This window comes from Bombina bombina, chromosome 3 (assembly GCF_027579735.1).
Source record: "Bombina bombina isolate aBomBom1 chromosome 3, aBomBom1.pri, whole genome shotgun sequence".
Lineage (NCBI taxonomy): Eukaryota > Metazoa > Chordata > Amphibia > Anura > Bombinatoridae > Bombina > Bombina bombina.
The window spans coordinates 963,730,527-963,756,314 of NC_069501.1; the positions used below are offsets into that span (position 1 = coordinate 963,730,527).

The 25,788-nt window shown below is 40.9% G+C and overlaps 1 protein-coding gene across 1 annotated transcript in view; it reads right to left on the reverse strand.

Moving 5' to 3' along the window:
• SUCLA2 (succinate-CoA ligase ADP-forming subunit beta) overlaps window positions 1-25,788 on the reverse strand; it is a 406,626-nt gene that overhangs the window by 126,607 nt on the left and 254,231 nt on the right. Inside the window, exon 10 of the mRNA XM_053705501.1 lies at window positions 1,943-2,063. Within this exon, the coding sequence (XP_053561476.1) occupies window positions 1,943-2,063 (121 nt within the window). The remainder of the gene's footprint in view (window positions 1-1,942; window positions 2,064-25,788) is intronic.

Genomic DNA, 25,788 nt, shown 5'->3' on the forward strand with positions numbered 1-25,788 from the left:
AAGGTTCCTACGGAATCTTAGGCTCTGGAACCTCCAGAGTAGCAAGCACCTGCCTCAGCAAAAAGCGCAAATTCTCCATCCTAAACCTAAAATCAGGCTCCTCCGCAGCCGGAGGCTTAGATGAAATGGACTCTGACCCAGAAGGGGCCTCCTCCGAAGAGTCGGAGTGGGCCTCATCATTGTATAATGCCTCTGGGATTTCCTTCAGCGTAAACACCTGGGCCGGGCCGCCATGGTACACCCTACGCTTGCGCTTAGCAGAACATAGTAAGGCATGGATCACTTTCGAAACTGCTGATTTCAGTTGGTCCGCAAAGTCTGACGGCCAACAAATCTCTCCCAAAGGAGTAACGGTTGGACCCCGGGGTGCTGCATGTGCAATTGGAGATGAATTCAGGCAACGCACCTCATGGGACGAGAAACCCTCAGAGGTGGACGGCTCAGTAGTACTAGACATCAGTTTACATTTAGATGTCGTAACTTTATCAAGGCTTGTGGAACATAGTTGAGAAGGCTGATCTACCAGAACCTCCTCACAATAAACACAGGAATGAGACTTTGCTAAAGAGGGAGAACCCTCTAACGCTTAAGAGTCCTCCATAACTTGCGCTTTTATAACAGACTAGTTTAACTTATAAATAGGCACCTTTATATCTCCAATGGCCGGGGCACTCACCACCTCCTAGGCCCGGACTAGAGAACCTGTTTCGTCTCCTGCACTGCTGATCAACAGAGAAAGAGAGATAGGCCCACCTGGTCACATGGAATGCCTGGCAGGACCGCCCCTGCACTAAGGAGAAAACGCGTCAAAAAGGGCAGGGCAATACTCCCGCCAGTAACCTGAAAGTTCCACACATTGCCAGAGCCTCATCTCGCACATAACGCAGCAATGACACAAACAATATCATGTATAAACCCCCCTGTTCAATAATCCCAACCATGGCCCTTCAAGTGTGACAGGTTAGTAGCCTCGTTCCTGACATGGACTTGAGTGCAGACAGCAGGCAGCGAAACTTGTCAACACCGATTGCTTGTGGAGCTGTTAATACGAGTCCGGAGAAGCAGGGAGAGTCTTTATGCGAAACCATCCCAAATAATTTTCGCCCAGGCTCTCACTGAGAGGCTAACAGGACTACTTAAAACTCCAGTCCCACTGCGAAGAGTACTACCCTCCATAAGAGACTACTCCAAATCCTCTGCACTTCTCTGCCATCCTCCTGTGACGAAAGGCAAAGAATGATTGGGGGATGAGGGAAGTGGGGGAGGTATTTAAGCCTTTGGCTGGGGTGTCTTTACCTCCTCCTGGTGGCCAGGTTCTTAATTACCTACAGTAATGAATTAATGAAGCCGTGGACTCTCCTCCCCTTTAGATGTAAATCTATATGTAAGTTGTTAAACATTTTTCTATAAAAGAGGTTTTATGAAAAGAAACGGTTTGGATTTTTAACAGTTTTGAAGAGTGATGGATTTGTGGGGTTGAAAAAGTAATTTTAAGATATAAAATTGAGACGCGCTAGTTGCAGCCTACTCGAAATTAGCTGCATGAGGTAAAAATATATGTGTTGTCTTATAAATCTACTAAATGTGCTGTATTTTTCTGTATATCTTATACTTGCAATGCTTTTTAATGCAGGGAAAAGTGTGACAGTTATTTTAAAAACTGTTCTCTATAAAGATAAGCTAATATCATGTTTTCTTCTTTTGTCATTCATTTAATCCATAAAGTCAGCAACAGACTGCAAAATTACATGAGAGGGACAGAGGAGAAAGGGGAAAAACGGGTTCATACACACACAGGCACAAGACAGAACTAAAAAGAATGACAAGCTCTACTTTTTGTTGGTGAGTACTACTAGGGTGAGACAAGAAAAAAAATGTATATACATTTTAACATTGATTTAAAGTAGTTTAACAGAACAAAATATAGAAAATTATTACATACCCTGCAAACGAACAACAATAGGTATCCTCAGTTCCAAATCCTTCACAGCCATTATAATACCTTGAGCAATAACATCACATCTCATGATTCCACCAAAAATATTTACGAGTATAGCAAGCACCTACAAAAATAGTAGTTTATGTAATTGGTCTTAGTTTTAATAATTAAAAACAGATTTAAGTTTAAGACGCATTTATACATTAACAAAATTCTTACTTTAAAGGGACATGAAACAAAGTTTTGTTCATGATTCATAGAGTATACAATTTAAAAAAAATCCTGTTTTCATCGATTATCAAATTTGCTTCATTCTTGAGCAATGCTGGGAGCTAATTAAACATTGGGTGAGCCAAATATAAGAGGAATATATAGAATGTGTAGCAACCGATCAGCAGCAAGGTGCCAGTAGACCATTGGTACTCCTGAGCCTACCTAGGTATGCTTTTAAAAAAATTAATTTAAAGAAATTAGAAAAAAGTTGGTTAAAAACATAATTTATGCTTACCTGATAAATTCCTTTCTTTCATTTATGGTGAGAGTTGACAACCCTTGATGTGTGGGATTGAAATCCTGCAACTAGGAGGGGGCAAAAAACCCCAAACTACAAAAGCTTTTAAGCCCTCCTACCAGTACCACTCAGTTTAAGATATAGCCGAGAAGAAGAAAGGTTGACCAAAAGAAAGGCAAATCAGGGTATGAAGAGGAGTAAATAAAAAATGCCTCTATAAGAAAAAATGGAAATGAGCAGGGTCTCGTGGACTCTCGCCACCATGAAAGAAAGAAATTTATCAGGTAAGCATAAATGATGTTTTCTTTCATAAGGTGGTAAGAATCCACAAGTCTTGACGTGTGGGATATAAGTGTATAGATAGGAGGGCGCTAAAAGCAATCCCCTATGAAAGAGATTTAGATATAATATAAGTAAATCAGAAATAATTTATTAAAATATATAAAAGAATATATATTAAAAAAAAAATTGTGAAGGACTTATAAGGGACGTCTGCCAAACATAAAAACACCTTACTGGTAGTAATTTGATATTATTCAGTATAAAAAGGCACGTGCATTAAAAACAACATATCTCCTTTCAGGATCTAGAGTACACCAAAAGTAGTTAGTACATATGCGTTGTAATCCACCAAATATAGATCGTTAGGACAGATCGATATTTGTTTGAGGAGTAGCAACTCCTAAGTATACACAAGAGTCACTGATTTGGCAGTTCACATTAAAAGTGCAAAGCGAACTAGCTGTGAGAACGGTTTGTTACGTTCCTAAGAATTTCCATTAATAGCTTACCCTGAGGCATGAGGAGCCTGTGAGTATCAGTGATTGTCTTGTGGATTGTGAACTTATTTGTGGATATCTTTAATTCCGAATTTGTAAATTTGCACATCTGCACTTTAATGTGAACTGCCAAATCAGAGACTCTTGTGTATACTTAGGAGTTGCTACTCCTCAAACAAATATTGATCTATATCTGGTGGATTACAACGTATATGTAATAACTACTTTTGGTGGACTCTAGCTCCTGATAGGAGATATCTATTATGGTTTTTAATGCACATGCATTTCTATACTAAATTATGTCAAATTACTGCCAGTAAGGTATTTGTGTTTGGGAGACGTCCCTTATATGTCCTTCACAATTTTTTTTATATGTTTTAATAAATTTCTGATTTACTTGTATTATATCTAAATCTCTTTCATAGGGGATTGCTTCTAGCGCCCTCCTATCTATACGCTTGTTCTAACTTTTAGGAATCTATAGGGAGACTCCTACTATAGAGCTAAGAATGCTCTATACATTCTTAGCGCTTCCTTTTCCCCATACCAATCTATTATCTCCCTTGTGTGGGATATAATACCCAAGCTGTGGAGTCCATGAGAAATAAAGGGCGGGACAAAAGAAGAAAGGCAATTACTATTTGTCAGACACTGCGGTTTGAAGGACTTTCCTGCCTAAAAACCACCTCCGAAGAGGGAAAGTTTAGCAAATGTATGTAATGAAGACCAGGTTGCAGCTTTGCAAATATGTTCCATTGAAGCTTCATTTTTAAAGGCCCAAGATGTAGAAATTAATCTAGTGGAATGAGCTGTGTTTCGTTTAGGAGGCGATTTCCCCACCACCATGTAAGCTTTGTGAATCACCTGTTTTAACCCCTTAAGGACAGCTGGTATTTCCGATGCTGGCACCTCTGGCGGCGAGAACACGTTATTGCTGGTGACCAGAAGGGAGGGTATGATTGCGCTTGTGCTGGGACCCGCACTATTAGAAATAAGAAAACGCTTAATGACCGTCAAAGTACATGGTACGTTGCGGTCATTAACGGGTTAACAACTAAGACAAAGTAACTGCTGTAACCTTTTATGCTCTATGAGGACCAGAAATATGGATGAATAAACTGAAAATGTTTCTGAAACCTTTAGTAGCCTGTAAAAAAAACTTTAAGGCCCTAACCACATCTAGATTGTGAAGGAGTCTCTCCTTAGAATTTACAGGATAAGGACACAAAGAAGGGACCACAATATCTTGATTTATGTTTTCTGAAGAAACAACCTTTGGCAAAAAAAAAAAAAAAACATACTGGGTATGCAAACCCACATGACAAATAGAGCAGAAAGAGAAGGGCGCCTCCTAGTGTAGCCAATTTTTATAAAGAGTATAATGCAAAAGTAAGCATACTCACAATGTGTGAAGGCAGAGATAATGCCTAGGTGAACGGTCTGGGAACTTCACAGTGTCCCAGCTGACTGTGCACTATGCTGAGGGCTGCTCCTCCCAAACGCAGAAAGTGTATCTGTAATCTGGAAATCAAGAGAGAAAACAAAGAGGGCGACCCCTAGTGCAGATCAATATTGAACCAGTAATGAATATCTGCTACTGCTTGCGAATGGATACTCACAGAAAGTATTGCACCCTATAGTGCAAATGTAGCATACAAGGAATATTATGGTGCAATACTTTCTGTGAGTATCCATTCGCAAGCAGTAGCAGATATTCATTACTGGTTCAATATTGATCTGCACTAGGGGTCGCCCTCTTTGTTTTCTCTCTTGATTTCCACATGAAACATTCCAAATGTTTAACTCTAGCAGAAGAAATTGCCAAGAGAAAGATAACTTTCCAAGATAGAAATTAAATGTCAATACAGGTACAAATCTCCAAATCCGCCTTCTAAAATTAAAACTTATCCTGAAATCCAAACTTTGAAATTAAAAAAAAAATAAAATAAAAAAAATACTATTTTCCCCTACCTGTAAGTCACAATCTTCTTTGCCAGAGTCTTTGTTTTGTTTTGTGTTCTAAAATGCAAATAATCTAGCGCTGCAGAATCTGTCGGCACTCTACAAATAACCGATAATAATAATATATTTATTTTAAACAAAAAATATTACCTTTCTGATTACAGTAATGTATTATCTTTCTGAGGGTACTAAGTATAAAAAAGTATTAAAAATTTTATAAAACTACCTTCAGGTTGCATGTATAAGCTGTATTATTACATAAAGAAAGAGAATAAGTCTGCCAGGAACGAACAGCAGTTCCGTGACTTCTTCTATGGCCCAGTTACCACCTGGGAGTAGTTTCTTTTAGCCCAACTCTGCTTTTCACAGAGTAAAACATTCCTACGAGTCTCACATAAAGAAAAATAGAGACTTTACAGATTTTAGGATACATTTTCCTAGTTACAGGTTTTCTAGCCTGTGGACGAGTCAACTATCTATATAAAATCACCCCTGTGCTATAAAATTATGCATTCAACCCCCACAATATCAAATTTAGAGATTGTAAATCTTGATAAAATAGAGGACATAGAGACAATAGAAAAGGATGATCAAAGTTCAAATGAAGTGCACCTCATTTGAACTTTGATCATCCTTATCCTGCGGAACCGAGGTTGCACCAGTTTCCAGTGTGCTACATCTGCTATCCTCAGCGCACCGATTCTGGTCTTGGCTGTTGCCGGGACACGCATAGCACTATCGAGGAGAAAGAAGTTCTGTGTCCCGGAAGTTTGCCCAGTGACGTCACACTCCATCGTAGGTGGATCGAGCAGAGGAGACCGGAGCGGTCAGTGAGAGCGTCAAGTGCCGGACCAGCTCCATGTGCACCTGGTTTGCACATACGGAGGGTCGTTTTTCCTGCTTTTCCACAGGTCAGGCTTAGTGATACTGGACATTGCCAAACCAGAAGAGGGGTGAGAGAACTACTCGCTATTTAACAGTACTTTACCAGTTAACATAGGTGCCGACACACATTGACTGATTGAGACAATAGACCCTGGCATTGTGGAAGAAGCCACGGAGGAGAGGTAGATAACTGAACCAGATCTTCCCACCAGGTCCTACAGGGGCAAGGCTGGAGCAATCAGAATGACGGAGGCATGCTATTGATTGATTCAAGACACCATTTTTGGTAGCAGAACAAATGGAGGGAATATATATGCTAGGTGAAAGGTCCACAAACTGACCAAAGCATCTACCAGTTTTGCTCTCGGATCCCTGGATCTGGCACAGTATCTGGGGAAGCTTGACATTGAGGTGGGAGACCACAAGGTCTATTTCTAGAAGGCCCCATCTGGAAAAAAGTTGATCAAAGACCTTCTGATTGGAGAGACCATTGCTCTCGGTATAGGGACTGAGGACAGATTGTCCATTTCCCAATTCTTTACCCCAGGAATGTGATCACTGACAGAGTACAATAAAAACCGAGTCCCAGAGTAATGAAAAGAAAAAAGAAAATTGAAGACTGTCTGAGCTCCTTAGTAGCTTGAAGATAAAACTTCAAAGCTTTGACCACATCAAGATTGTGTCCGGATACTGCTAATTCTAAGGAACGACTTTTACACGAGGAAGGAACAAACTGATTGATATTTCTTAAGAAACTACTGTGGGAAGAAAAATCATATTTAATACAAGGTACAGCTGCTAAATTCACATTCCAGGGCGGCGAAATATGTCTCACAACTGGCCTAATTTCTCCTAGCTCCTGGACAGAAGTCAATGTCAGGAAGTTTAGCTAACTTTTTTACGAAATAGAAGAGATAGTGCAGAAATTTGAGCTGGCAGACAAACCCTAGTCAAGGCCATCTTGTAAAAACTGAAGAATTCTAGGAATCCTAAAGGAATACCAAGAAAATCACTTGGAAGAATCCCAATGAAAGTATGTCTTCCAAATCCAGTGAAATATTTTGTGTAACAGGTTTTCTGGCTTGAATCCGTGTGCCAATAATAAGAGTCAATAACAGAGTCAGAGAACCCTCTGTGTTTTAATACTAGGTGTTCAACCTCCACACCGTTACACAGAGATACTGACGGAGAAAAAGTCCCTGTCAGAGGAAGAAGCAATGGAGAAGGTGACATCTGCACTAGATCCGCACAACTGGCAGGATGTATACATTTATTTCATGATGGTAAGAGTCCACGATCCATTACTCATGGGAATTACCTTCCCTACCACTTGGAGGAGGCAAAGATTCCAAAACCCCAAGAGCTCTATATAACCCCTCCCAACTCACACATACCTCAGTCTAACACATAGCTAAGCAGAAGTGAGGTAAGAAAAAGAGCAAGAGCCAAAAAATGGATAATGGATATTCCTTAAATAGGGAAGGGTGGGGTCTTGTGGACTCTCACCCCCATGAAAGAAAGAAATGTATCAGGTAAGCATAATTTATATTTTGTTTCATACAGGTGGTTAGAGTCCAAGCTGTGGAGTCACCGTCTGGATGAAAGACAACCGTCTCAAACTGAACACAGACAAAACCGAAGTCGTCCTCCTCGAATCCAATAAAGCCGCATGGGACGACTCCAGATGGCCCACAGCCCTCGGTCACCCTCCAACAATAACTGACGACGCACAAAATCTAGGCTTAATCCTGGACTCTTCACTCTCCATGGGCCTACATATTAATGCCATCTCCTCCTACAGACCCTTAGCTCTTTTGGCCTCTGTGACACTGCCCTTTCCTGGATTCACTTATCTTTCTCACAGGTCTTTTTCTGTGTCATTTGCCAGCGGCGACTCCTCTCCAATGCCTCTGTCTGTTGGAGTACCTCAAGGATCTGTTCCAGGTCCTCTACTCTTCTCCATCTATACTTCTTCGCTGGGTAAACTTATCAACAGTTATGGCTTCAAATATCACCTCTATGCTGATGACACCCAGATCAACCTCTCCACCCCTGCTCTCTCTCCCTCTGTTCTATCTCATGTCAGCGACTGCTTATCTGGTATTTCTTCCTGGATGGCCTCTCACCACCTAAAGATTAACATGTCCAAGACTGAGCTCCTTCTTATCCCCCTTCAAGCTCTACACCGACTTGTGACTTCTCTATCCCTGTTGAGGGCATCACCATTTCCCCATCGCCCCAAGTCCGCTGCCTCGGAGTTACACTTGACTCAAATCTATTCTTTGCCCCCCAAACCCAATCGCTTTCTACATCCTGCCGCAACCATCTACGCAACATTTCCAAGATTCAACCTTTTCTGTGCGCTAACACCACAAAGCAAATAATCCACTTAACTTGTTATTTCCAGACTTTACTACAATAACCTACTTACTGGCCTTCCTCTTTCCCGCCTCTTCCCCCCTTCAATCCATCCTAAATGCTTCTTCTAGGATGATCCACCTTTCCCGTCGCTCTTTATTTGCTGCACCTCTCTGAGAGTCCCTTTATTGGCTCCCCATACACAGCAGAATTAAATTCAAAATTCTCACCCTTGCATACAAAGTGCTCACCAACACCGCTCCCCTCTACCTATCCTCTCTAATCAACAAGTATACTCCAGCCCGCCCACTAAGATCCAACAATGACCTGCTCCTTGCATCTACGACTATCACCACCTCTCATACTAGACTGCAGGACTTCTGTTGTGCATCACCTACCCTCTGGAACATTCTCCCTTGTGCTATCAGGCTTTGCCATAATCTTTCCTCCTTTAAATGCTCTATGAAGACTTTTCTGTTCAGAGAAGCCTACCACCCAACTCAATAATATTTATCTTAACATTTCCCTCCACTAACTCTGCATTAACATCATTCTCAAACTTGCAGTCCTTACCTCCTGTTTCTCAACCCCTTACCCTTCTAGATTGTAAGTTCCCACGGGAATAGGGCCCTCAATTCCTCCTGTACGTGTTTGCAATTTTTGTCCTGTGTCTTAGAAGTTTTATATTGTTTTATTTAAATTAACTGTATCCATGGACAGCGCTGCGGAATATGATGGTGCTTCATAAATAAAGTATAATAATAATAACCTCAACATGCTTCCACATTCTCCACCTGCTACGAAAAATCTTCATGGGGATCCCTAACAAAGCCAAGAAAACAGTTACCCACACCCTCACAGCAGTCGGTTGGACTACGGAAACGCACTCTACGCCAGCTTCACCATCAAACTCCAAAAGAGACTCCAATGTATACAGAACGCCTCCGCCAGATTCATCCTCGACATCCCTTGCCAAAGCCACATCACCGAACACCTAAGGAACCTTCACTGGCTCCCCATCAACAAGATAATCACCTTCAAGCTCCTTATCCATGTGTTCAAGGCCCTACACAACATCGGACCCAAATACATCAACCACTGCATAAATTTCTACACCCCCGCGAGACAACTCCGATCGGCCGACTAAGCACTCACAGTCATCCCCCGCATCAGCAAATCCACAGTGGGCGGAAGATCCTTCTCCCACATGACAGCAAATACATGGAACACCCTCCTGCTGCACCTCAGACAAGCCACCTTCCTTCTGGCTCTTCGACTGAACGCCTATCCCCTCCCCCTATCGGCTTCCCTTAGCGCCTTGAGACCCTCACGGGTGATTAGTTTGCGCTCTATAAGTACTCAATAGATAGATAGATAGTGGAGTCCATAAGTATTAACAAAGGGACAGATTTAAAAACATCTTTTCCACTGAGAAATTAAATCCACAAACCCAATAAAAAAAAAGTTTTATTATTTTTTATTGCACTTAAAAAAATAAAAAATAAACAGGCAAGAATTAAAAACTGAAACAACTACCTGAAGTACCTTTCTACCAAAAGCTGCCTCAGAGGCAGCAAAAACATAAAAACGGTAGAATTTCTAAAAGTATGCAAAGAAGACTAAGTAGCTGCTTTACAAATTTAATCAAGGCCTCATTCTTAAAAGCCCATTATCTAGCAAATGATCTGTTTCAACTAAGCAGCTAAAGAAATGGCAGAACAAAAAGGAGAAAGGAGGAACAACAATATACCTCATAGCAAGGGCCTCTAGGCTTTTCATTATTTTTTAAAACGAGAATAATTATAGTTTTGTATTTAAAGATTTTGTGATTGAGGTATAGACGACTTGCTACTCATTCGGCTAGGTACTGAAGAGGAAATTGTTACATGCATTGATATGATTAATGATAACTATTTTGGCCTCAAATTAACATATCATTAAAATCTGGAGGTTAATTTTTGGATTTAGAAGTAAAAAGGTACTTCATTGGGTAATGTGGAGTCAGAAGCATTTAGGAAACCAATATCAAGGCAACAGTTTATTGCATGCCCATAGTTGTCATCCCAGACATGTGCCTTATTCAGGGACAATTTATGAGGCTTAAAGGGACATGAAACCCATATGTTTCTCTCATGATTCAGATAGAAAAACATAATTTATGGAAAAACTTACCTGATAAATTAATTTCTTTCATATTGGCAAGAGTCCATGAGCTAGTGAGGTATGGGATATACATTCCTACCAGGAGGGGCAAAGTTTCCCAAACCTCAAAATGCCTTTAAATACACCCCCCACCACACCCACAATTCAGTTTAACGAATAGCCAAGAAGTGGGGTGATAAGAAAGGAGCGAAAGCATCAACAAGGAATTGGAATAATTGTGCTTTATACAAAAAAATCATAACCACCACAAAAAAGGGTGGGCCTCATGGACTCTTGCCAACATGAAAGAAATGAATTTATCAGGTAAGTTCTTACATAAATTATGTTTTCTTTCATATAATTGGCAAGAGTCCATGAGCTAGTGACGTATGGGATAGCAAATACCTAAGATGTGGAACTCCACGCAAGAGTCACTAGAGAGGGAGGGATAAAAATAAAGACAGCCAATTCCGCAGAAAAAAGCTCTTACCACATCCAAAGAATGTAAGGATCTTTCCAAAGAATTCTTAGGATTAGGACACAAGGAAGGGACAACAATTTCTCTATTAATGTTGTTAGAATTCACAACCTTAGGTACAAATTGAAAAGAAGTCTGCAAAACTGCCTTATCCTGATGAAAAATCAGAAAAGGAGGCTCACAAGAAAGAGCAGATAGCTCAGAAACTCTTCTAGCAGAAGAGATAGCCAAAAGGAACAACAATTTCCAAGAAAGTAGTTTAATGTCCAACAAATGCATAGGCTCAAATGGAGGAGCCTGTAAAGCCTTCAGAACCAAATTAAGATTCCAAGGAGGAGAAATTGATTTAATGACAGGCTTAATACGAACTAAAGCCTGTACAAAACAGTGAATATCAGGAAGTATAGCAATCTTTCTGTGAAATAAAACAGAAAGAGCGGAGATTTGACCTTTCAAGGAACTTGCAGACAAACCCTTATCCAAATCATACTGAAGGAACTGTAAAATTCTAGGAATTCTAAAAGAATGCCAGGAGAATTTATGAGAAGAACACCATGAAATGTAAGTCTTCCAAACTCTATAATAAATATTTCTAGAGACAGATTTACGAGCTTGTAACATAGTATTAATCACCGAGTCAGAGAAACCTCTATGACTTAGAACTAAGCGTTCAATTTCCATACCTTCAAATTTAATGATTTGAGATCCTGATGGAAAACGGGACCTTGATATAGTAGGTCCAGCCATAACGGAAGTGGCCAAGGCAGCAACTGGACATCCGAACCAGATCTGCATACCAAAACCTGTGTGGCCATGTTGGAGCCACCAGCAACACAAAAGACTGTTCCATGATGATTTTGGAGATCACTCTTGGAAGGAGAACTAGAGGCGGAAGATGTAAGCAGGATGATAACACCAAGGAAGTTTCAGTGCATCCACTGCTTCCGCCTGAACATCCCTGGACAGGTATCTGGGAAGTTTCTTGTTTAGATGAGAGGCCATGAAATCTATCTCTGGAAGACCCCACATCCAAACAATCTGAGAAAACACATCTGGATGGAGAGACTACTCCCCTGGATGTAAAGTCTGGCGGCTGAGATAATTCCGCCTCCCAATTGTCTACACCTGGGATATGCACCGCAGAGATTAGACAGGAGCTGGATTCCGCCGAAGCAAGTATCCGAGATACTTCTTTCATAGCTTGGGGACTTTGAGTCCCACCCTGATGATTGACATAAGCCACAGTTGTGATATTGTCTGTCTGAAAACAAATGAACGGTTCTCTCTTTAAAAGAGGCCAGAACTGAAGAGCCCTGAGAATTGCACGGAGTTCTAAAATATTTATTGGTAATCTCGCCTCTTGAGATTTCCAAACCCCTTGTGCTGTCAGAGATCCCCAAACAGCTCCTCAACCTGAAAGACTTGCATCTGTTGAGATCACAGTCCAGGTTGGCCGAACAAAAGAAGCCCCTTGAACCAAACGATGGTGATCTATCCACCATGTCAGAGAGTGTCGTATAATGGGATTCAAGGATATTAATTGTGATATCTTTGTATAATCCCTGCACCATTGATTCAGCATGCAAAGCTGTAAAGGTCTCATGTGAAAACGAGCAAAGGGGATCGCGTCCGATGCTGCAGTCATGAGACCTAATACTTCCATGCACATAGCCACTGAAGGGAATGACTGAGACTGAAGGTGCTGGCATGCTGCGACCAATTTTAAACGTCTCTTGTCTGTTAGAGACAGAGTTATAGACACTGAATCTATCTGGAAGCCTAAAAAGGTGACCCTTGTCTGAGGAATCAAGAAACTATTTGGTAAATTGATCCTCCAACCATGTTTCCAAAGAAACAACACAAGTTGATTCGTGTGAGATTCTGCAGTATGTAAAGACTGAGCTAGTACCAAGATATCATCCAAATAAGGAAACACTGCAATACCCTGTTCTCTGAGAACAGATAGTAGGGCACCCAGAACCTTTGATAAGATTCTTGGAGCTGTTGCTAGGCCAAATGGAAGAGCAACAAATTGGTAATGCTTGTCTAGAAAAGAGAATCTCAGAAAATGATAGTGTTCTGAATGAATCGGAATATGAAGGCATGCATCCTGCAAGTCTATTGTGGACATATAATGTCCTTGCTGAACAAAAGGCAGAATAGTCCTTATAGTCACCATCTTGAAAGTTGGTACTCTTGCATAACAATTCAAAATTTTCAGATCCAGAACTGGTCAGAATAATTTCTCTTTCTTTGGTACAATGAATAGGTTTGAATAAAAACCCCAAACCTTGTTCCTGAGGAGGAACTGGGATGATTACCCCTGAAGACTCCAGGTCTGAAACACACTTCAGAAAAGCCTGAGCTTTTACTGGATTTACAGGGATGCGTGAGAGAAAAAATCTTCTCACAGGAGGTCTTACTTTGAATCCTATTCAATACCCCTGAGAGGCAATACTCTGAATCCAATGATTTTGGACAGATTTTATCCAAAAATCGTTGAAAAACCTTAATCTGCCCCCTACCAGCTGAGCTGGAATAAGGGCCGCACCTTCATGCAGACTTAGGGGCTGACTTTGGTTTCCTAAATGGCTTGGATTTATTCCAATTTGAGGAAGGCTTCCAATTGGAAACAGATTCCTTGGGGGGAGGATTGAGTTTTTGTTCCTTATTCTGACGAAAGGAACGAAAACGGTTAGAAGCCTTAGATTTACCCTTAGGTTTTTTTATCCTGAGGCAAAAAAACTCCTTTTCCCCCAGTGATAGTTGAAATAATTGAATCCAACTGAGAACCAAATAAATTATTACCTTGGAAAGAAAGAGATAGTAATCTAGATTTAGATGTCATATCAGCATTCCAAGACTTAAAGGGACACTGAACCCACATTTTTTCTTTCATGATTCATATAGAGCATGCAATTTTAAGCAACTTTCTAATTTACGCCTATTATCAAATTTTCTTCCTTCTCTTGGTATCTTTATTTGAAATGCAAGAATGTAAGTTTAGATGCCAGCCCATTTTTGGTGAATAACCTGGGTTATTCTTGCTGATTCGTGGATAAATTCATCCACCAATAAAAAAGTACTGTCCAGAGTACTGAAACAAAAAAGAAGCTTAGATGCCTTCTTTTTCAAATAAATATAGCAAGTGAACAAAGAAAAAACAGAATTTATGCTTACCTGATAAATTACTTTCTCCAACGGTGTGTCCGGTCCACGGCGTCATCCTTACTTGTGGGATATTCTCTTCCCCAACAGGAAATGGCAAAGAGTCCCAGCAAAGCTGGTCACATGATCCCTCCTAGGCTCCGCCCACCCCAGTCATTCGACCGACGGACAGGAGGAAATATATATAGGAGAAACCATATGATACCGTGGTGACTGTAGTTGGAGAAAATAATTCATCAGACCTGATTAAAAAACCAGGGCGGGCCGTGGACCGGACACACCGTTGGAGAAAGTAATTTATCAGGTAAGCATAAATTCTGTTTTCTCCAACATTGGTGTGTCCGGTCCACGGCGTCATCCTTACTTGTGGGAACCAATACCAAAGCTTTAGGACACGGATGAAGGGAGGGAGCAAATCAGGTCACCTAAATGGAAGGCACCACGGCTTGCAAAACCTTTCTCCCAAAAATAGCCTCCGAAGAAGCAAAAGTATCAAATTTGTAAAATTTGGCAAAAGTGTGCAGTGAAGACCAAGTCGCTGCCTTACATATCTGGTCAACAGAAGCCTCGTTCTTGAAGGCCCATGTGGAAGCCACAGCCCTAGTGGAGTGAGCTGTGATTCTTTCAGGAGGCTGCCGTCCGGCAGTCTCATAAGCCAATCGGATAATGCTTTTAAGCCAAAAGGAAAGAGAGGTAGAAGTCGCTTTTTGACCTCTCCTTTTACCAGAATAAACAACAAACAAGGAAGATGTTTGTCTGAAATCTTTAGTAGCCTCTAAATAGAATTTTAGAGCACGGACTACGTCCAAATTGTGTAACAAACGTTCCTTCTTTGAAACTGGATTCGGACACAAAGAAGGTACAACTATCTCCTGGTTAATATTTTTGTTGGAAACAACTTTCGGAAGAAAACCAGGCTTAGTACGCAAAACCACCTTATCTGCATGGAACACCAGATAGGGCGGAGAACACTGCAGAGCAGATAACTCTGAAACTCTTCTAGCAGAAGAAATTGCAACCAAAAACAAAACTTTCCAAGATAATAACTTAATATCTACGGAATGTAAGGGTTCAAACGGAGCCCCTTGAAGAACTGAAAGAACTAGATTTAGACTCCAGGGAGGAGTCAAAGGTCTGTAAACAGGCTTGATCCTAACCAGAGCCTGAACAAATGCTTGAACATCTGGCACAGCTGCCAGTCTTTTGTGAAGTAAAACAGATAAAGCAGAGATCTGTCCCTTCAGAGAACTTGCAGATAATCCTTTCTCCAAACCTTCTTGTAGAAAGGATAGAATCTTAGGAATTTTTATCTTGTTCCATGGGAATGTTTTAGATTCACACCAACAGATATATTTTTTCCATATTTTATGGTAAATTTTTCTAGTTACAGGCTTTCTAGCCTGAATCAGAGTATCTATTACAGAATCTGAAAACCCACGCTTTGATAAAAACATAATTTATGTAAGAACTTACCTGATAAATTCATTTCTTTCATATTAACAAGAGTCCATGAGCTAGTGACGTATGGGATATACATTCCTACCAGGAGGGGCAAAGTTTCCCAAACCTTAAAATGCCTATAAATACACCCCTCACCACACCCACAAATCAGTTTAACGAATAGCCAAGAAGTGGGGTGATAAGAAAAAAAGTGCGAAGCATATAAAATAAGGAATTGGAATAATTGTGCTTTATACAAAAAAATCATAACCACCACAAAAAAGGGTGGGCCTCATGGACTCTTGTTAATATGAAAGAAATGAATTTATCAGGTAAGTTCTTACATAAATTATGTTTTCTTTCATGTAATTAACAAGAGTCCATGAGCTAGTGACGTATGGGATAATGACTACCCAAGATGTGGATCTTTCCACACAAGAGTCACTAGAGAGGGAGGTATAAAATAAAGACAGCCAATTCCTGCTGAAAATAATCCACACCCAAAATAAAGTTTAACAAAAAACATAAGCAGAAGATTCAAACTGAAACCGCTGCCTGAAGAACTTTTCTACCAAAAACTGCTTCAGAAGAAGAAAATACATCAAAATGGTAGAATTTAGTAAAAGTATGCAAAGAGGACCAAGTTGCTGCTTTGCAGATCTGGTCAACCGAAGCTTCATTCCTAAACGCCCAGGAAGTAGATACTGACCTAGTAGAATGAGCTGTAATTCTTTGAGGCGGAATTTTACCCGACTCAACATAGGCAAGATGAATTAAAGATTTCAACCAAGATGCCAAAGAAATGGCAGAAGCTTTCTGGCCTTTCCTAGAACCGGAAAAGATAACAAATAGACTAGAAGTCTTACGGAAAGATTTCGTAGCTTCAACATAATATTTCAAAGCTCTAACAACATCCAAAGAATGCAATGATTTCTCCTTAGAATTCTTAGGATTAGGACATAATGAAGGAACCACAATTTCTCTACTAATGTTGTTGGAATTCACAACTTTAGGTAAAAATTCAAAAGAAGTTCGCAACACCGCCTTATCCTGATGAAAAATCAGAAAAGGAGACTCACACGAAAGAGCAGATAATTCAGAAACTCTTCTAGCAGAAGAGATGGCCAAAAGGAACAAAACTTTCCAAGAAAGTAATTTAATGTCCAATGAATGCATAGGTTCAAACGGAGGAGCTTGAAGAGCTCCCAGAACCAAATTCAAACTCCAAGGAGGAGAAATTGACTTAATGACAGGTTTTATACGAACCAAAGCTTGTACAAAACAATGAATATCAGGAAGAATAGCAATCTTTCTGTGAAAAAGAACAGAAAGAGCGGAGATTTGTCCTTTCAAAGAACTTGCGGACAAACCCTTATCTAAACCATCCTGAAGAAACTGTAAAATTCTCGGTATTCTAAAAGAATGCCAAGAAAAATGATGAGAAAGACACCAAGAAATATAAGTCTTCCAGACTCTATAATATATCTCTCGAGATACAGATTTACGAGCCTGTAACATAGTATTAATCACGGAGTCAGAGAAACCTCTATGACCAAGAATCAAGCGTTCAATCTCCATACCTTTAAATTTAAGGATTTCAGATCCGGATGGAAAAAAGGACCTTGTGACAGAAGGTCTGGTCTTAACGGAAGAGTCCATGGCTGGCAAGATGCCATCCGGACAAGATCCGCATACCAAAACCTGTGAGGCCATGCCGGAGCTATTAGCAGAACAAACGAGCATTCCCTCAGAATCTTGGAGATTACTCTTGGAAGAAGAACTAGAGGCGGAAAGATATAGGCAGGATGATACTTCCAAGGAAGTGATAATGCATCCACTGCCTCCGCCTGAGGATCCCGGGATCTGGACAGATACCTGGGAAGTTTCTTGTTTAGATGAGAGGCCATCAGATCTATCTCTGGAAGCCCCCACAATTGAACAATCTGAAGAAATACCTCTGGGTGAAGAGACCATTCGCCCGGATGCAACGTTTGGCGACTGAGATAATCCGCTTCCCAATTGTCTACACCTGGGATATGAACCGCAGAGATTAGACAGGAGCTGGATTCCGCCCAAACCAAAATTCGAGATACTTCTTTCATAGCCAGAGGACTGTGAGTCCCTCCTTGATGATTGATGTATGCCACAGTTGTGACATTGTCTGTCTGAAAACAAATGAACGATTCTCTCTTCAGAAGAGGCCAAAACTGAAGAGCTCTGAAAACTGCACGGAGTTCCAAGATATTGATCGGTAATCTCACCTCCTGAGATTCCCAAACTCCTTGTGCCGTCAGAGATCCCCACACAGCTCCCCAACCTGTGAGACTTGCATCTGTTGAAATTACAGTCCAGGTCGGAAGAACAAAAGAAGCCCCCTGAATTAAACGATGGTGATCTGTCCACCACGTTAGAGAGTGCCGAACAATCGGTTTTAAAGATATTAATTGATATATCTTCGTGTAATCCCTGCACCATTGGTTCAGCATACAGAGCTGAAGAGGTCGCATGTGAAAACGAGCAAAGGGGATCGCGTCCGATGCAGCAGTCATAAGACCTAGAATTTCCATGCATAAGGCTACCGAAGGGAATGATTGAGACTGAAGGTTTCGACAGGCTGTAATCAATTTTAGACGTCTCTTGTCTGTTAAAGACAAAGTCATGGACACTGAATCTATCTGGAAACCCAGAAAGGTTACCCTTGTTTGAGGAATCAAAGAACTTTTTGGTAAATTGATCCTCCAACCATGATCTTGAAGAAACAACACAAGTCGATTCGTATGAGACTCTGCTAAATGTAAAGACGGAGCAAGTACCAAGATATCGTCCAAATAAGGAAATACCACAATACCCTGTTCTCTGATTACAGACAGAAGGGCACCGAGAATCTTTGTGAAAATTCTTGGAGCTGTAGCAAGGCCAAACGGTAGAGCCACAAATTGGTAATGCTTGTCTAGAAAAGAGAATCTCAGGAACTGATAATGATCTGGATGAATTGGAATATGCAGATATGCATCCTGTAAATCTATTGTGGACATATAATTCCCTTGCTGAACAAAAGGCAATATAGTCCTTACAGTTACCATCTTGAACGTTGGTATCCTTACATAACGATTCAATAATTTTAGATCCAGAACTGGTCTGAAGGAATTCTCCTTCTTTGGTACAATGAAGAGATTTGAATAAAACCCCATCCCCTGTTCCGGAACTGGAACTGGCATAATTACTCCAGCCAACTCTAGATCTGAAACACAATTCAGAAATGCTTGAGCTTTCACTGGATTTACTGGGACATGGGAAAGAAAAAATCTCTTTGCAGGAGGTCTCATCTTGAAACCAATTCTGTACCCTTCTGAAACAATGTTCTGAATCCAAAGATTGTGAACAGAATTGATCCAAATTTCTTTGAAAAAACGTATCCTGCCCCCTACCAGCTGAACTGGAATGAGGGCCGTACCTTCATGTGAACTTAGAAGCAGGCTTTGCCTTTCTAGCAGGCTTGGATTTATTCCAGACTGGAGATGGTTTCCAAACTGAAACTGCTCCTGAGGACGAAGGATCAGGCTTTTGTTCTTTGTTGAAACGAAAGGAACGAAAACGATTGTTAGCCCTGTTTTTACCTTTAGACTTTTTATCCTGTGGTAAAAAAGTTCCTTTCCCACCAGTAACAGTTGAAATAATAGAATCCAACTGAGAACCAAATAATTTGTTTCCCTGGAAAGAAATGGAAAGTAGAGTTGATTTAGAAGCCATATCAGCATTCCAAGTCTTAAGCCATAAAGCTCTTCTGGCTAAGATAGCCAGAGACATAAATCTAACATCAACTCTAATAATATCAAAAATGGCATCACAGATGAAATTATTAGCATGCTGGAGAAGAATAATAATATCATGAGAATCACGATTTGTTACTTGTTGCGCTAGAGTTTCCAACCAAAAAGTTGAAGCTGCAGCAACATCAGCCAATGATATAGCAGGTCTAAGAAGATTACCTGAACATAGATAAGCTTTTCTTAGAAAAGATTCAATTTTTCTATCTAAAGGATCTTTAAACGAGGTACCATCTGACGTAGGAATGGTAGTACGTTTAGCAAGGGTAGAAATAGCCCCATCAACTTTAGGGATTTTGTCCCAAAATTCTAACCTGTCAGGCGGAACAGGATATAATTGCTTAAAACGTTTAGAAGGAGTAAATGAATTACCCAATTTATCCCATTCCTTAGCAATTACTGCAGAAATAGCATTAGGAACAGGAAAGACTTCTGGAATAACCGCAGGAGCTTTAAAAACCTTATCCAAACGTATAGAATTAGTATCAAGAGGACTAGAATCCTCTATTTCTAAAGCAATTAGTACTTCTTTAAGTAAAGAGCGAATAAATTCCATCTTAAATAAATATGAAGATTTATCAGCATCAATCTCTGAGACAGAATCCTCTGAACCAGAAGAGTCCAAAGAATCAGAATGATGGTGTTCATTTAAAAATTCATCTGTAGAGAGAGAAGATTTAAAAGACTTTTTACGTTTACTAGAAGGAGAAATAACAGACAAAGCCTTCTTTATGGATTCAGAAACAAAATCTCTTATGTTATCAGGAACATTCTGCACCTTAGATGTTGAGGGAACTGCAACAGGCAATGGTACATCACTAAAGGAAATATTATCTGCTTTAACAAGTTTGTCATGACAATTATTACAAACAACAGCTGGAGGAATAGCTACCAAAAGTTTACAGCAGATACACTTAGCTTTGGTAGATCCAGCAGGCAGTGGTTTTCCTGTAGTATCTTCTGGCTCAGATGCAACGTGAGACATCTTGCAATATGTAAGAGAAAAAACAACATATAAAGCAAAATAGATCAAATTCCTTATAAGACAGTTTCAGGAATGGGAAAAAAATGCCAAACATCAAGCTTCTAGCAACCAGAAGCAAATGAAAAATGAGACTGAAATAATGTGGAGACAAAAGCAACGCCCATATTTTTTGGCGCCAAATAAGACGCCCACATTATTTGGCGCCTAAATGCTTTTGGCGCCAAAAATGACGCCACATCCGGAACGCCGACATTTTTGGCGCAAAATAACGTCAAAAATGACGCAACTTCCGGCGACACGTATGACGCCGGAAACGGAAAAGAATTTTTGCGCCAAAAAAGTCCGCGCCAAGAATGACACAATAAAATGAAGCATTTTCAGCCCCCGCGAGCCTAACAGCCCACAGGGAAAAAAGTCAAATTTTTGAGGTAAGAAAAAATATGATAATTTAAAGCATAATCCCAAATATGAAACTGACTGTCTGGAAATAAGGAAAGTTGAACATTCTGAGTCAAGGCAAATAAATGTTTGAATACATATATTTAGAACTTTATAAATAAAGTGCCCAACCATAGCTTAGAGTGTCACAGAAAATAAGACTTACTTACCCCAGGACACTCATCTACATGTTTGTAGAAAGCCAAACCAGTACTGAAACGAGAATCAGTAGAGGAAATGGTAAATATAAGAGTATATCGTCGATCTGAAAAGGGAGGTAAGAGATGAATCTCTACGACCGATAACAGAGAACCTTATGAAATAGACCCCGTAGAAGGAGATCACTGCATTCAATAGGCAATACTCTCCTCACATCCCTCTGACATTCACTGCACGCTGAGAGGAAAACCGGGCTCCAACTTGCTGCGGAGCGCATATCAACGTAGAATCTAGCACAAACTTACTTCACCACCTCCCTTGGAGGCAAAGCTTGAAAAACTGATTTGTGGGTGTGGTGAGGGGTGTATTTATAGGCATTTTAAGGTTTGGGAAACTTTGCCCCTCCTGGTAGGAATGTATATCCCATACGTCACTAGCTCATGGACTCTTGTTAATTACATGAAAGAAATCAAGCGTTCAATCTCCAAGCCGTCAGTTGGAGGGAAACCAGATTCGGATGTTCGAATGGACCCTGAACAAGAAGGTCCTGTCTCAAAGGTAGCTTCCATGGTGAAGCCGATGACATATTGACCAGGTCTGCATACCAAGTCCTGCGTGGCCACGCAGGAGCTATCAAGATCACCGAGGCCCTCTCCTGATTGATCCTGGCTACCAGCCTGGGGATGAGAGGAAACGGTGGGAATACATAAGCTAGGTTGAAGGTCCAAGGTGCTACTAGAGCATCTACTAGGGTCGCCTTGGGATCCCTGGATCTGGACCCGTAGCAAGGAACCTTGAAGTTCTGACGAGACGCCATCAGATCGATGTCTGGAATGCCCCATAATTGAGTTATTTGGGCAAAGATTTCCGGATGGAGTTCCCACTCCCCCGGATGGAATGTCTGACGACTCAGAAAATCCGCTTCCCAATTTTCCACTCCTGGGATGTGGATCGCAGACAAGTGGCAGGAGTGATCCTCCGCCCATTGAATTATCTTGGTCACTTCTTTCATCGCCAGGGAAGTCCTTGTTCCCCCCTGATGATTGATATATGCAACGGTCGTCATGTTGTCTGACTGAAACCTTATGAATTTGGCCTTTGCTAGTTGAGGCCAAGCTCTCAGTTCCAGAATGTTTATCGGGAGAAGAGACTCTTCCCGAGACCATAGACCCTGAGCTTTCAGGGATTCCCAGACCGCGCCCCAGCCCACTAGGCTGGCGTCGATCGTGACAATGACCCACTCTGGTCTGCGGAAGCTCATTCCCTGTGACAGATTGTCCAGGGTCAGCCACCAACGGAGTGAATCTCTGGTCTTTTGATCTACTTGAATCGTCGGAGACAAGTCTGTATAATCCCCATTCCACTGTCTGAGCATGCACAGTTGTAATGGTCTTAGATGAATTTGTGCAAAAGGAACTATGTCCATTGTTGCAACCATCAATCCTATTACTTCCATGCACTGCGCTATGGAAGGACGAGGAACAGAATGAAGTACTTGACAAGAGCTTAGAAGTTTTGATTTTCTGACCTCTGTCAGAAAAATCCTCATTTCTAAGGAATCTATTATTGTTCCCAAGAAGGGAACTCTTGTTGACGGGGACAGAGAACTTTTTTCTTTGTTCACCTTCCATCCGTGAGATCTGAGAAAGGCTAGGACGATGTCCGTATGAGCCTTTGCTTTTGACAGGGACGACGCTTGAATCAGGATGTCGTCCAAGTAAGGTACTACTGCAATGCCCCTTGGTCTTAGAACCGCTAGAAGGGACCCTAGTACCTTTGTGAAAATCATTGGAGCAGTGGCTAATCCAAATGGAAGTGCCACAAACTGGTAATGCTTGTCCAGAAAAGCGAACCTTAGGAACTGATGATGTTCCTTGTGGATAGGAATATGTAGGTACGCATCCTTTAAATCCACGGTAGTCATAAATTGATTTTCCTGGATAGTAGGTAGGATCGTTCGAATAGTTTCCATTTTGAACGATGGTACCCTGAGAAATTTGTTTAGGATCTTTAGATCCAAAATTGGTCTGAATGTTCCCTCTTTTTTGGGAACTATGAACAGATTGGAATAAAATCCCATTCCTTGTTCTCTTATTGGAACTGGATGTATCACTCCCATCTTTAACAGGTCTTCTACACAATGTAAGAATGCCTGTCTCTTTATTTGGTTTGAAGATAATTGAGACCTGTGGAACCTTCCCCTTGGGGGTAGTTCCTTGAATTCCAGGAGATAAACTTGAGAAACTATTTCTAGCGCCCAAGGATCCTGAACATCTCTTGCCCAAGCCTGAGCAAAGAGAGAAAGTCTGCCCCCCACTAGATCCGGTCCCGGATCGGGGGCTATCCCTTCATGCTGTTTTGGTAGCAGTGGTAGGCTTCTTGGCCTGCTTACCCTTGTTCCAGCCTTGCATTGGTTTCCAGGCTGGTTTGGGTTGTGAAGTATTACCCTCTTGCTTAGAGGATACAGAATTAGAGACTGGTCCGTTTCTGCGAAAGGGACGAAAATTAGGCTTATTATTAGCCTTAAAAGACCTATCCTGTGGGAGGGCGTGGCCCTTTCCCCCAGTGATGTCTGAAATAATCTCTTTCAAATCAGGTCCAAATAATGTTTTACCTTTGAAAGGAATGTTAAGCAATTTTGTCTTGGAAGACACATCCTCTGACCAAGACTTTAGTCAAAGCACTCTGCGCGCCACGACAGCAAACCCTGAATTTTTCGCCGCTAATCTAGCTAATTGCAAAGCGGCATCTAAAACAAAAGAGTTAGCCAATTTAAGTGCTTGAACACTGTCCATAACCTCCTCATACGAAGATTCTTTACTGAGCGATTTTTCTAGTTCCTCGAACCAGAAACACGCTGCCGTAGTGACAGGAACAATGCATGAAATTGGTTGTAGAAGGTAACCTTGCTGTACAAAAATCTTTTTAAGCAAACCCTCTAATTTCTTATCCATAGGATCTTTGAAAGCACAACTATCTTCGATAGGAATAGTAGTGCGTTTGTTTAGAGTAGAAACCGCCCCCTCGACCTTGGGGACTGTCTGCCATAAGTCCTTTCTGGGGTCGACTATAGGAAATAATTTCTGAAATATAGGGGGGGGAACAAAAGGTATGCCGGGCCTTTCCCACTCTTTATTTACTATGTCCGCCACCCGCTTGGGTATAGGAAAAGCGTTGGGGGGCACCGGAACCTCTAGGAACTTGTCCATCTTACATAATTTCTCTGGAATGACCAAATTGTCACAATCATCCAGAGTAGATAACACCTCCTTAAGCAGTGCGCGGAGATGTTCTAATTTAAATTTAAATGTCACAACATCAGGTTCAGCTTGATGAGAAATTTTTCCTGAATCTGAAATTTCTCGATCAGACAAAACCTCCCTCATGGCCCCTTGAGATTGGTGTGAGGGTATGTCAGAACAGTTATCATCAGCGTCCTCTTGCTCTTCAGTGTTTAAAACAGAGCAATCGCGCTCTCTCTGATAAGTAGGCATTTTGGATAAAAGATTTGCTATGGAGTTATCCATTACAGCCGTTAATTGTTGCATGGTAATAAGTATTGGCGCACTAGATGTACTAGGGGCCTCCTGTGTGGGCATAACTGGTGTAGACACAGTAGGGGATGATGTAGTATCATGTTTACTCCCCTCATTTTAAGGAATCATCTTGGGCAATATCATTATCTGTTGCAATACTGTCCTTACTTTGTTTGGACACTATGGCACAATTATCACATAAATTTAAATGGGGAGACACATTGGCTTTCATACATATAGAACATAGCTTATCTGATGGTACAGACATGTTAAACAGGCTTAAACTTGTCAACAAAGCACAAAAAACGTTTTAAAATAAAACCGTTACTGTCACTTTAAATTTCAAACTGAAAACACTTTATTACTGAATATGTGAAAAAGTATGAAGGAATTGTTCAAAATTCACCAAAATTTCACCACAGTGTCTTAAAGCATTAAAAGTATTGCACACCAAATTTCAGCTTTAACCCTTAAATTAACGGAACCGGAGCCGTTTTTACATTTAACCCCTATACAGTCCCAGAATGAGGCTCTGTCTATAACTAGAAAGGCCCCCATCTGAAAAAGGTGTCCAACACAGTGCCTGCCGTTTTTCTAAACGTTCCCCAAGATTATAATACCAATAATTAGTTAGAATCTGCATAATATGCCTAGTAAAGCAATTGTTTTAGCCCAGAAAAATGTCTACCAGTTTTTAAGCCCTTTTTGAAGCCCTTTATGTTTAACTAAGAAAATGGCTTACTGGTCCCCATGAGGGGAAATGACAGCCTTCCAGCATTACATGGTCTTGTTAGAAATATGGCTAGTCATACCTTAAGCAGAAAAGACTGCTAACTGTTTCCCCCAACTGAAGTTACTTCATCTCAACAGTCCTGTGTGGAAACAGCAATTGATTTCAGTTACTGTCTGCTAAAATCATCTTCCTCTTACAAACAGAAATCTTCATCCTTTTCTGTTTCAGAGTAAATAGTACATACCAGCACTATTTTAAAATAACAAACACTTGATAGAAGAATAAAACTACATTTAAACACCAAAAAACTCTTAACCATCTCCGTGGAGATGTTGCCTGTGCAACGGCAAAGAGAATGACTGGGGTGGGCGGAGCCTAGGAGGGATCATGTGACCAGCTTTGCTGGGACTCTTTGCCATTTCCTGTTGGGGAAGAGAATATCCCACAA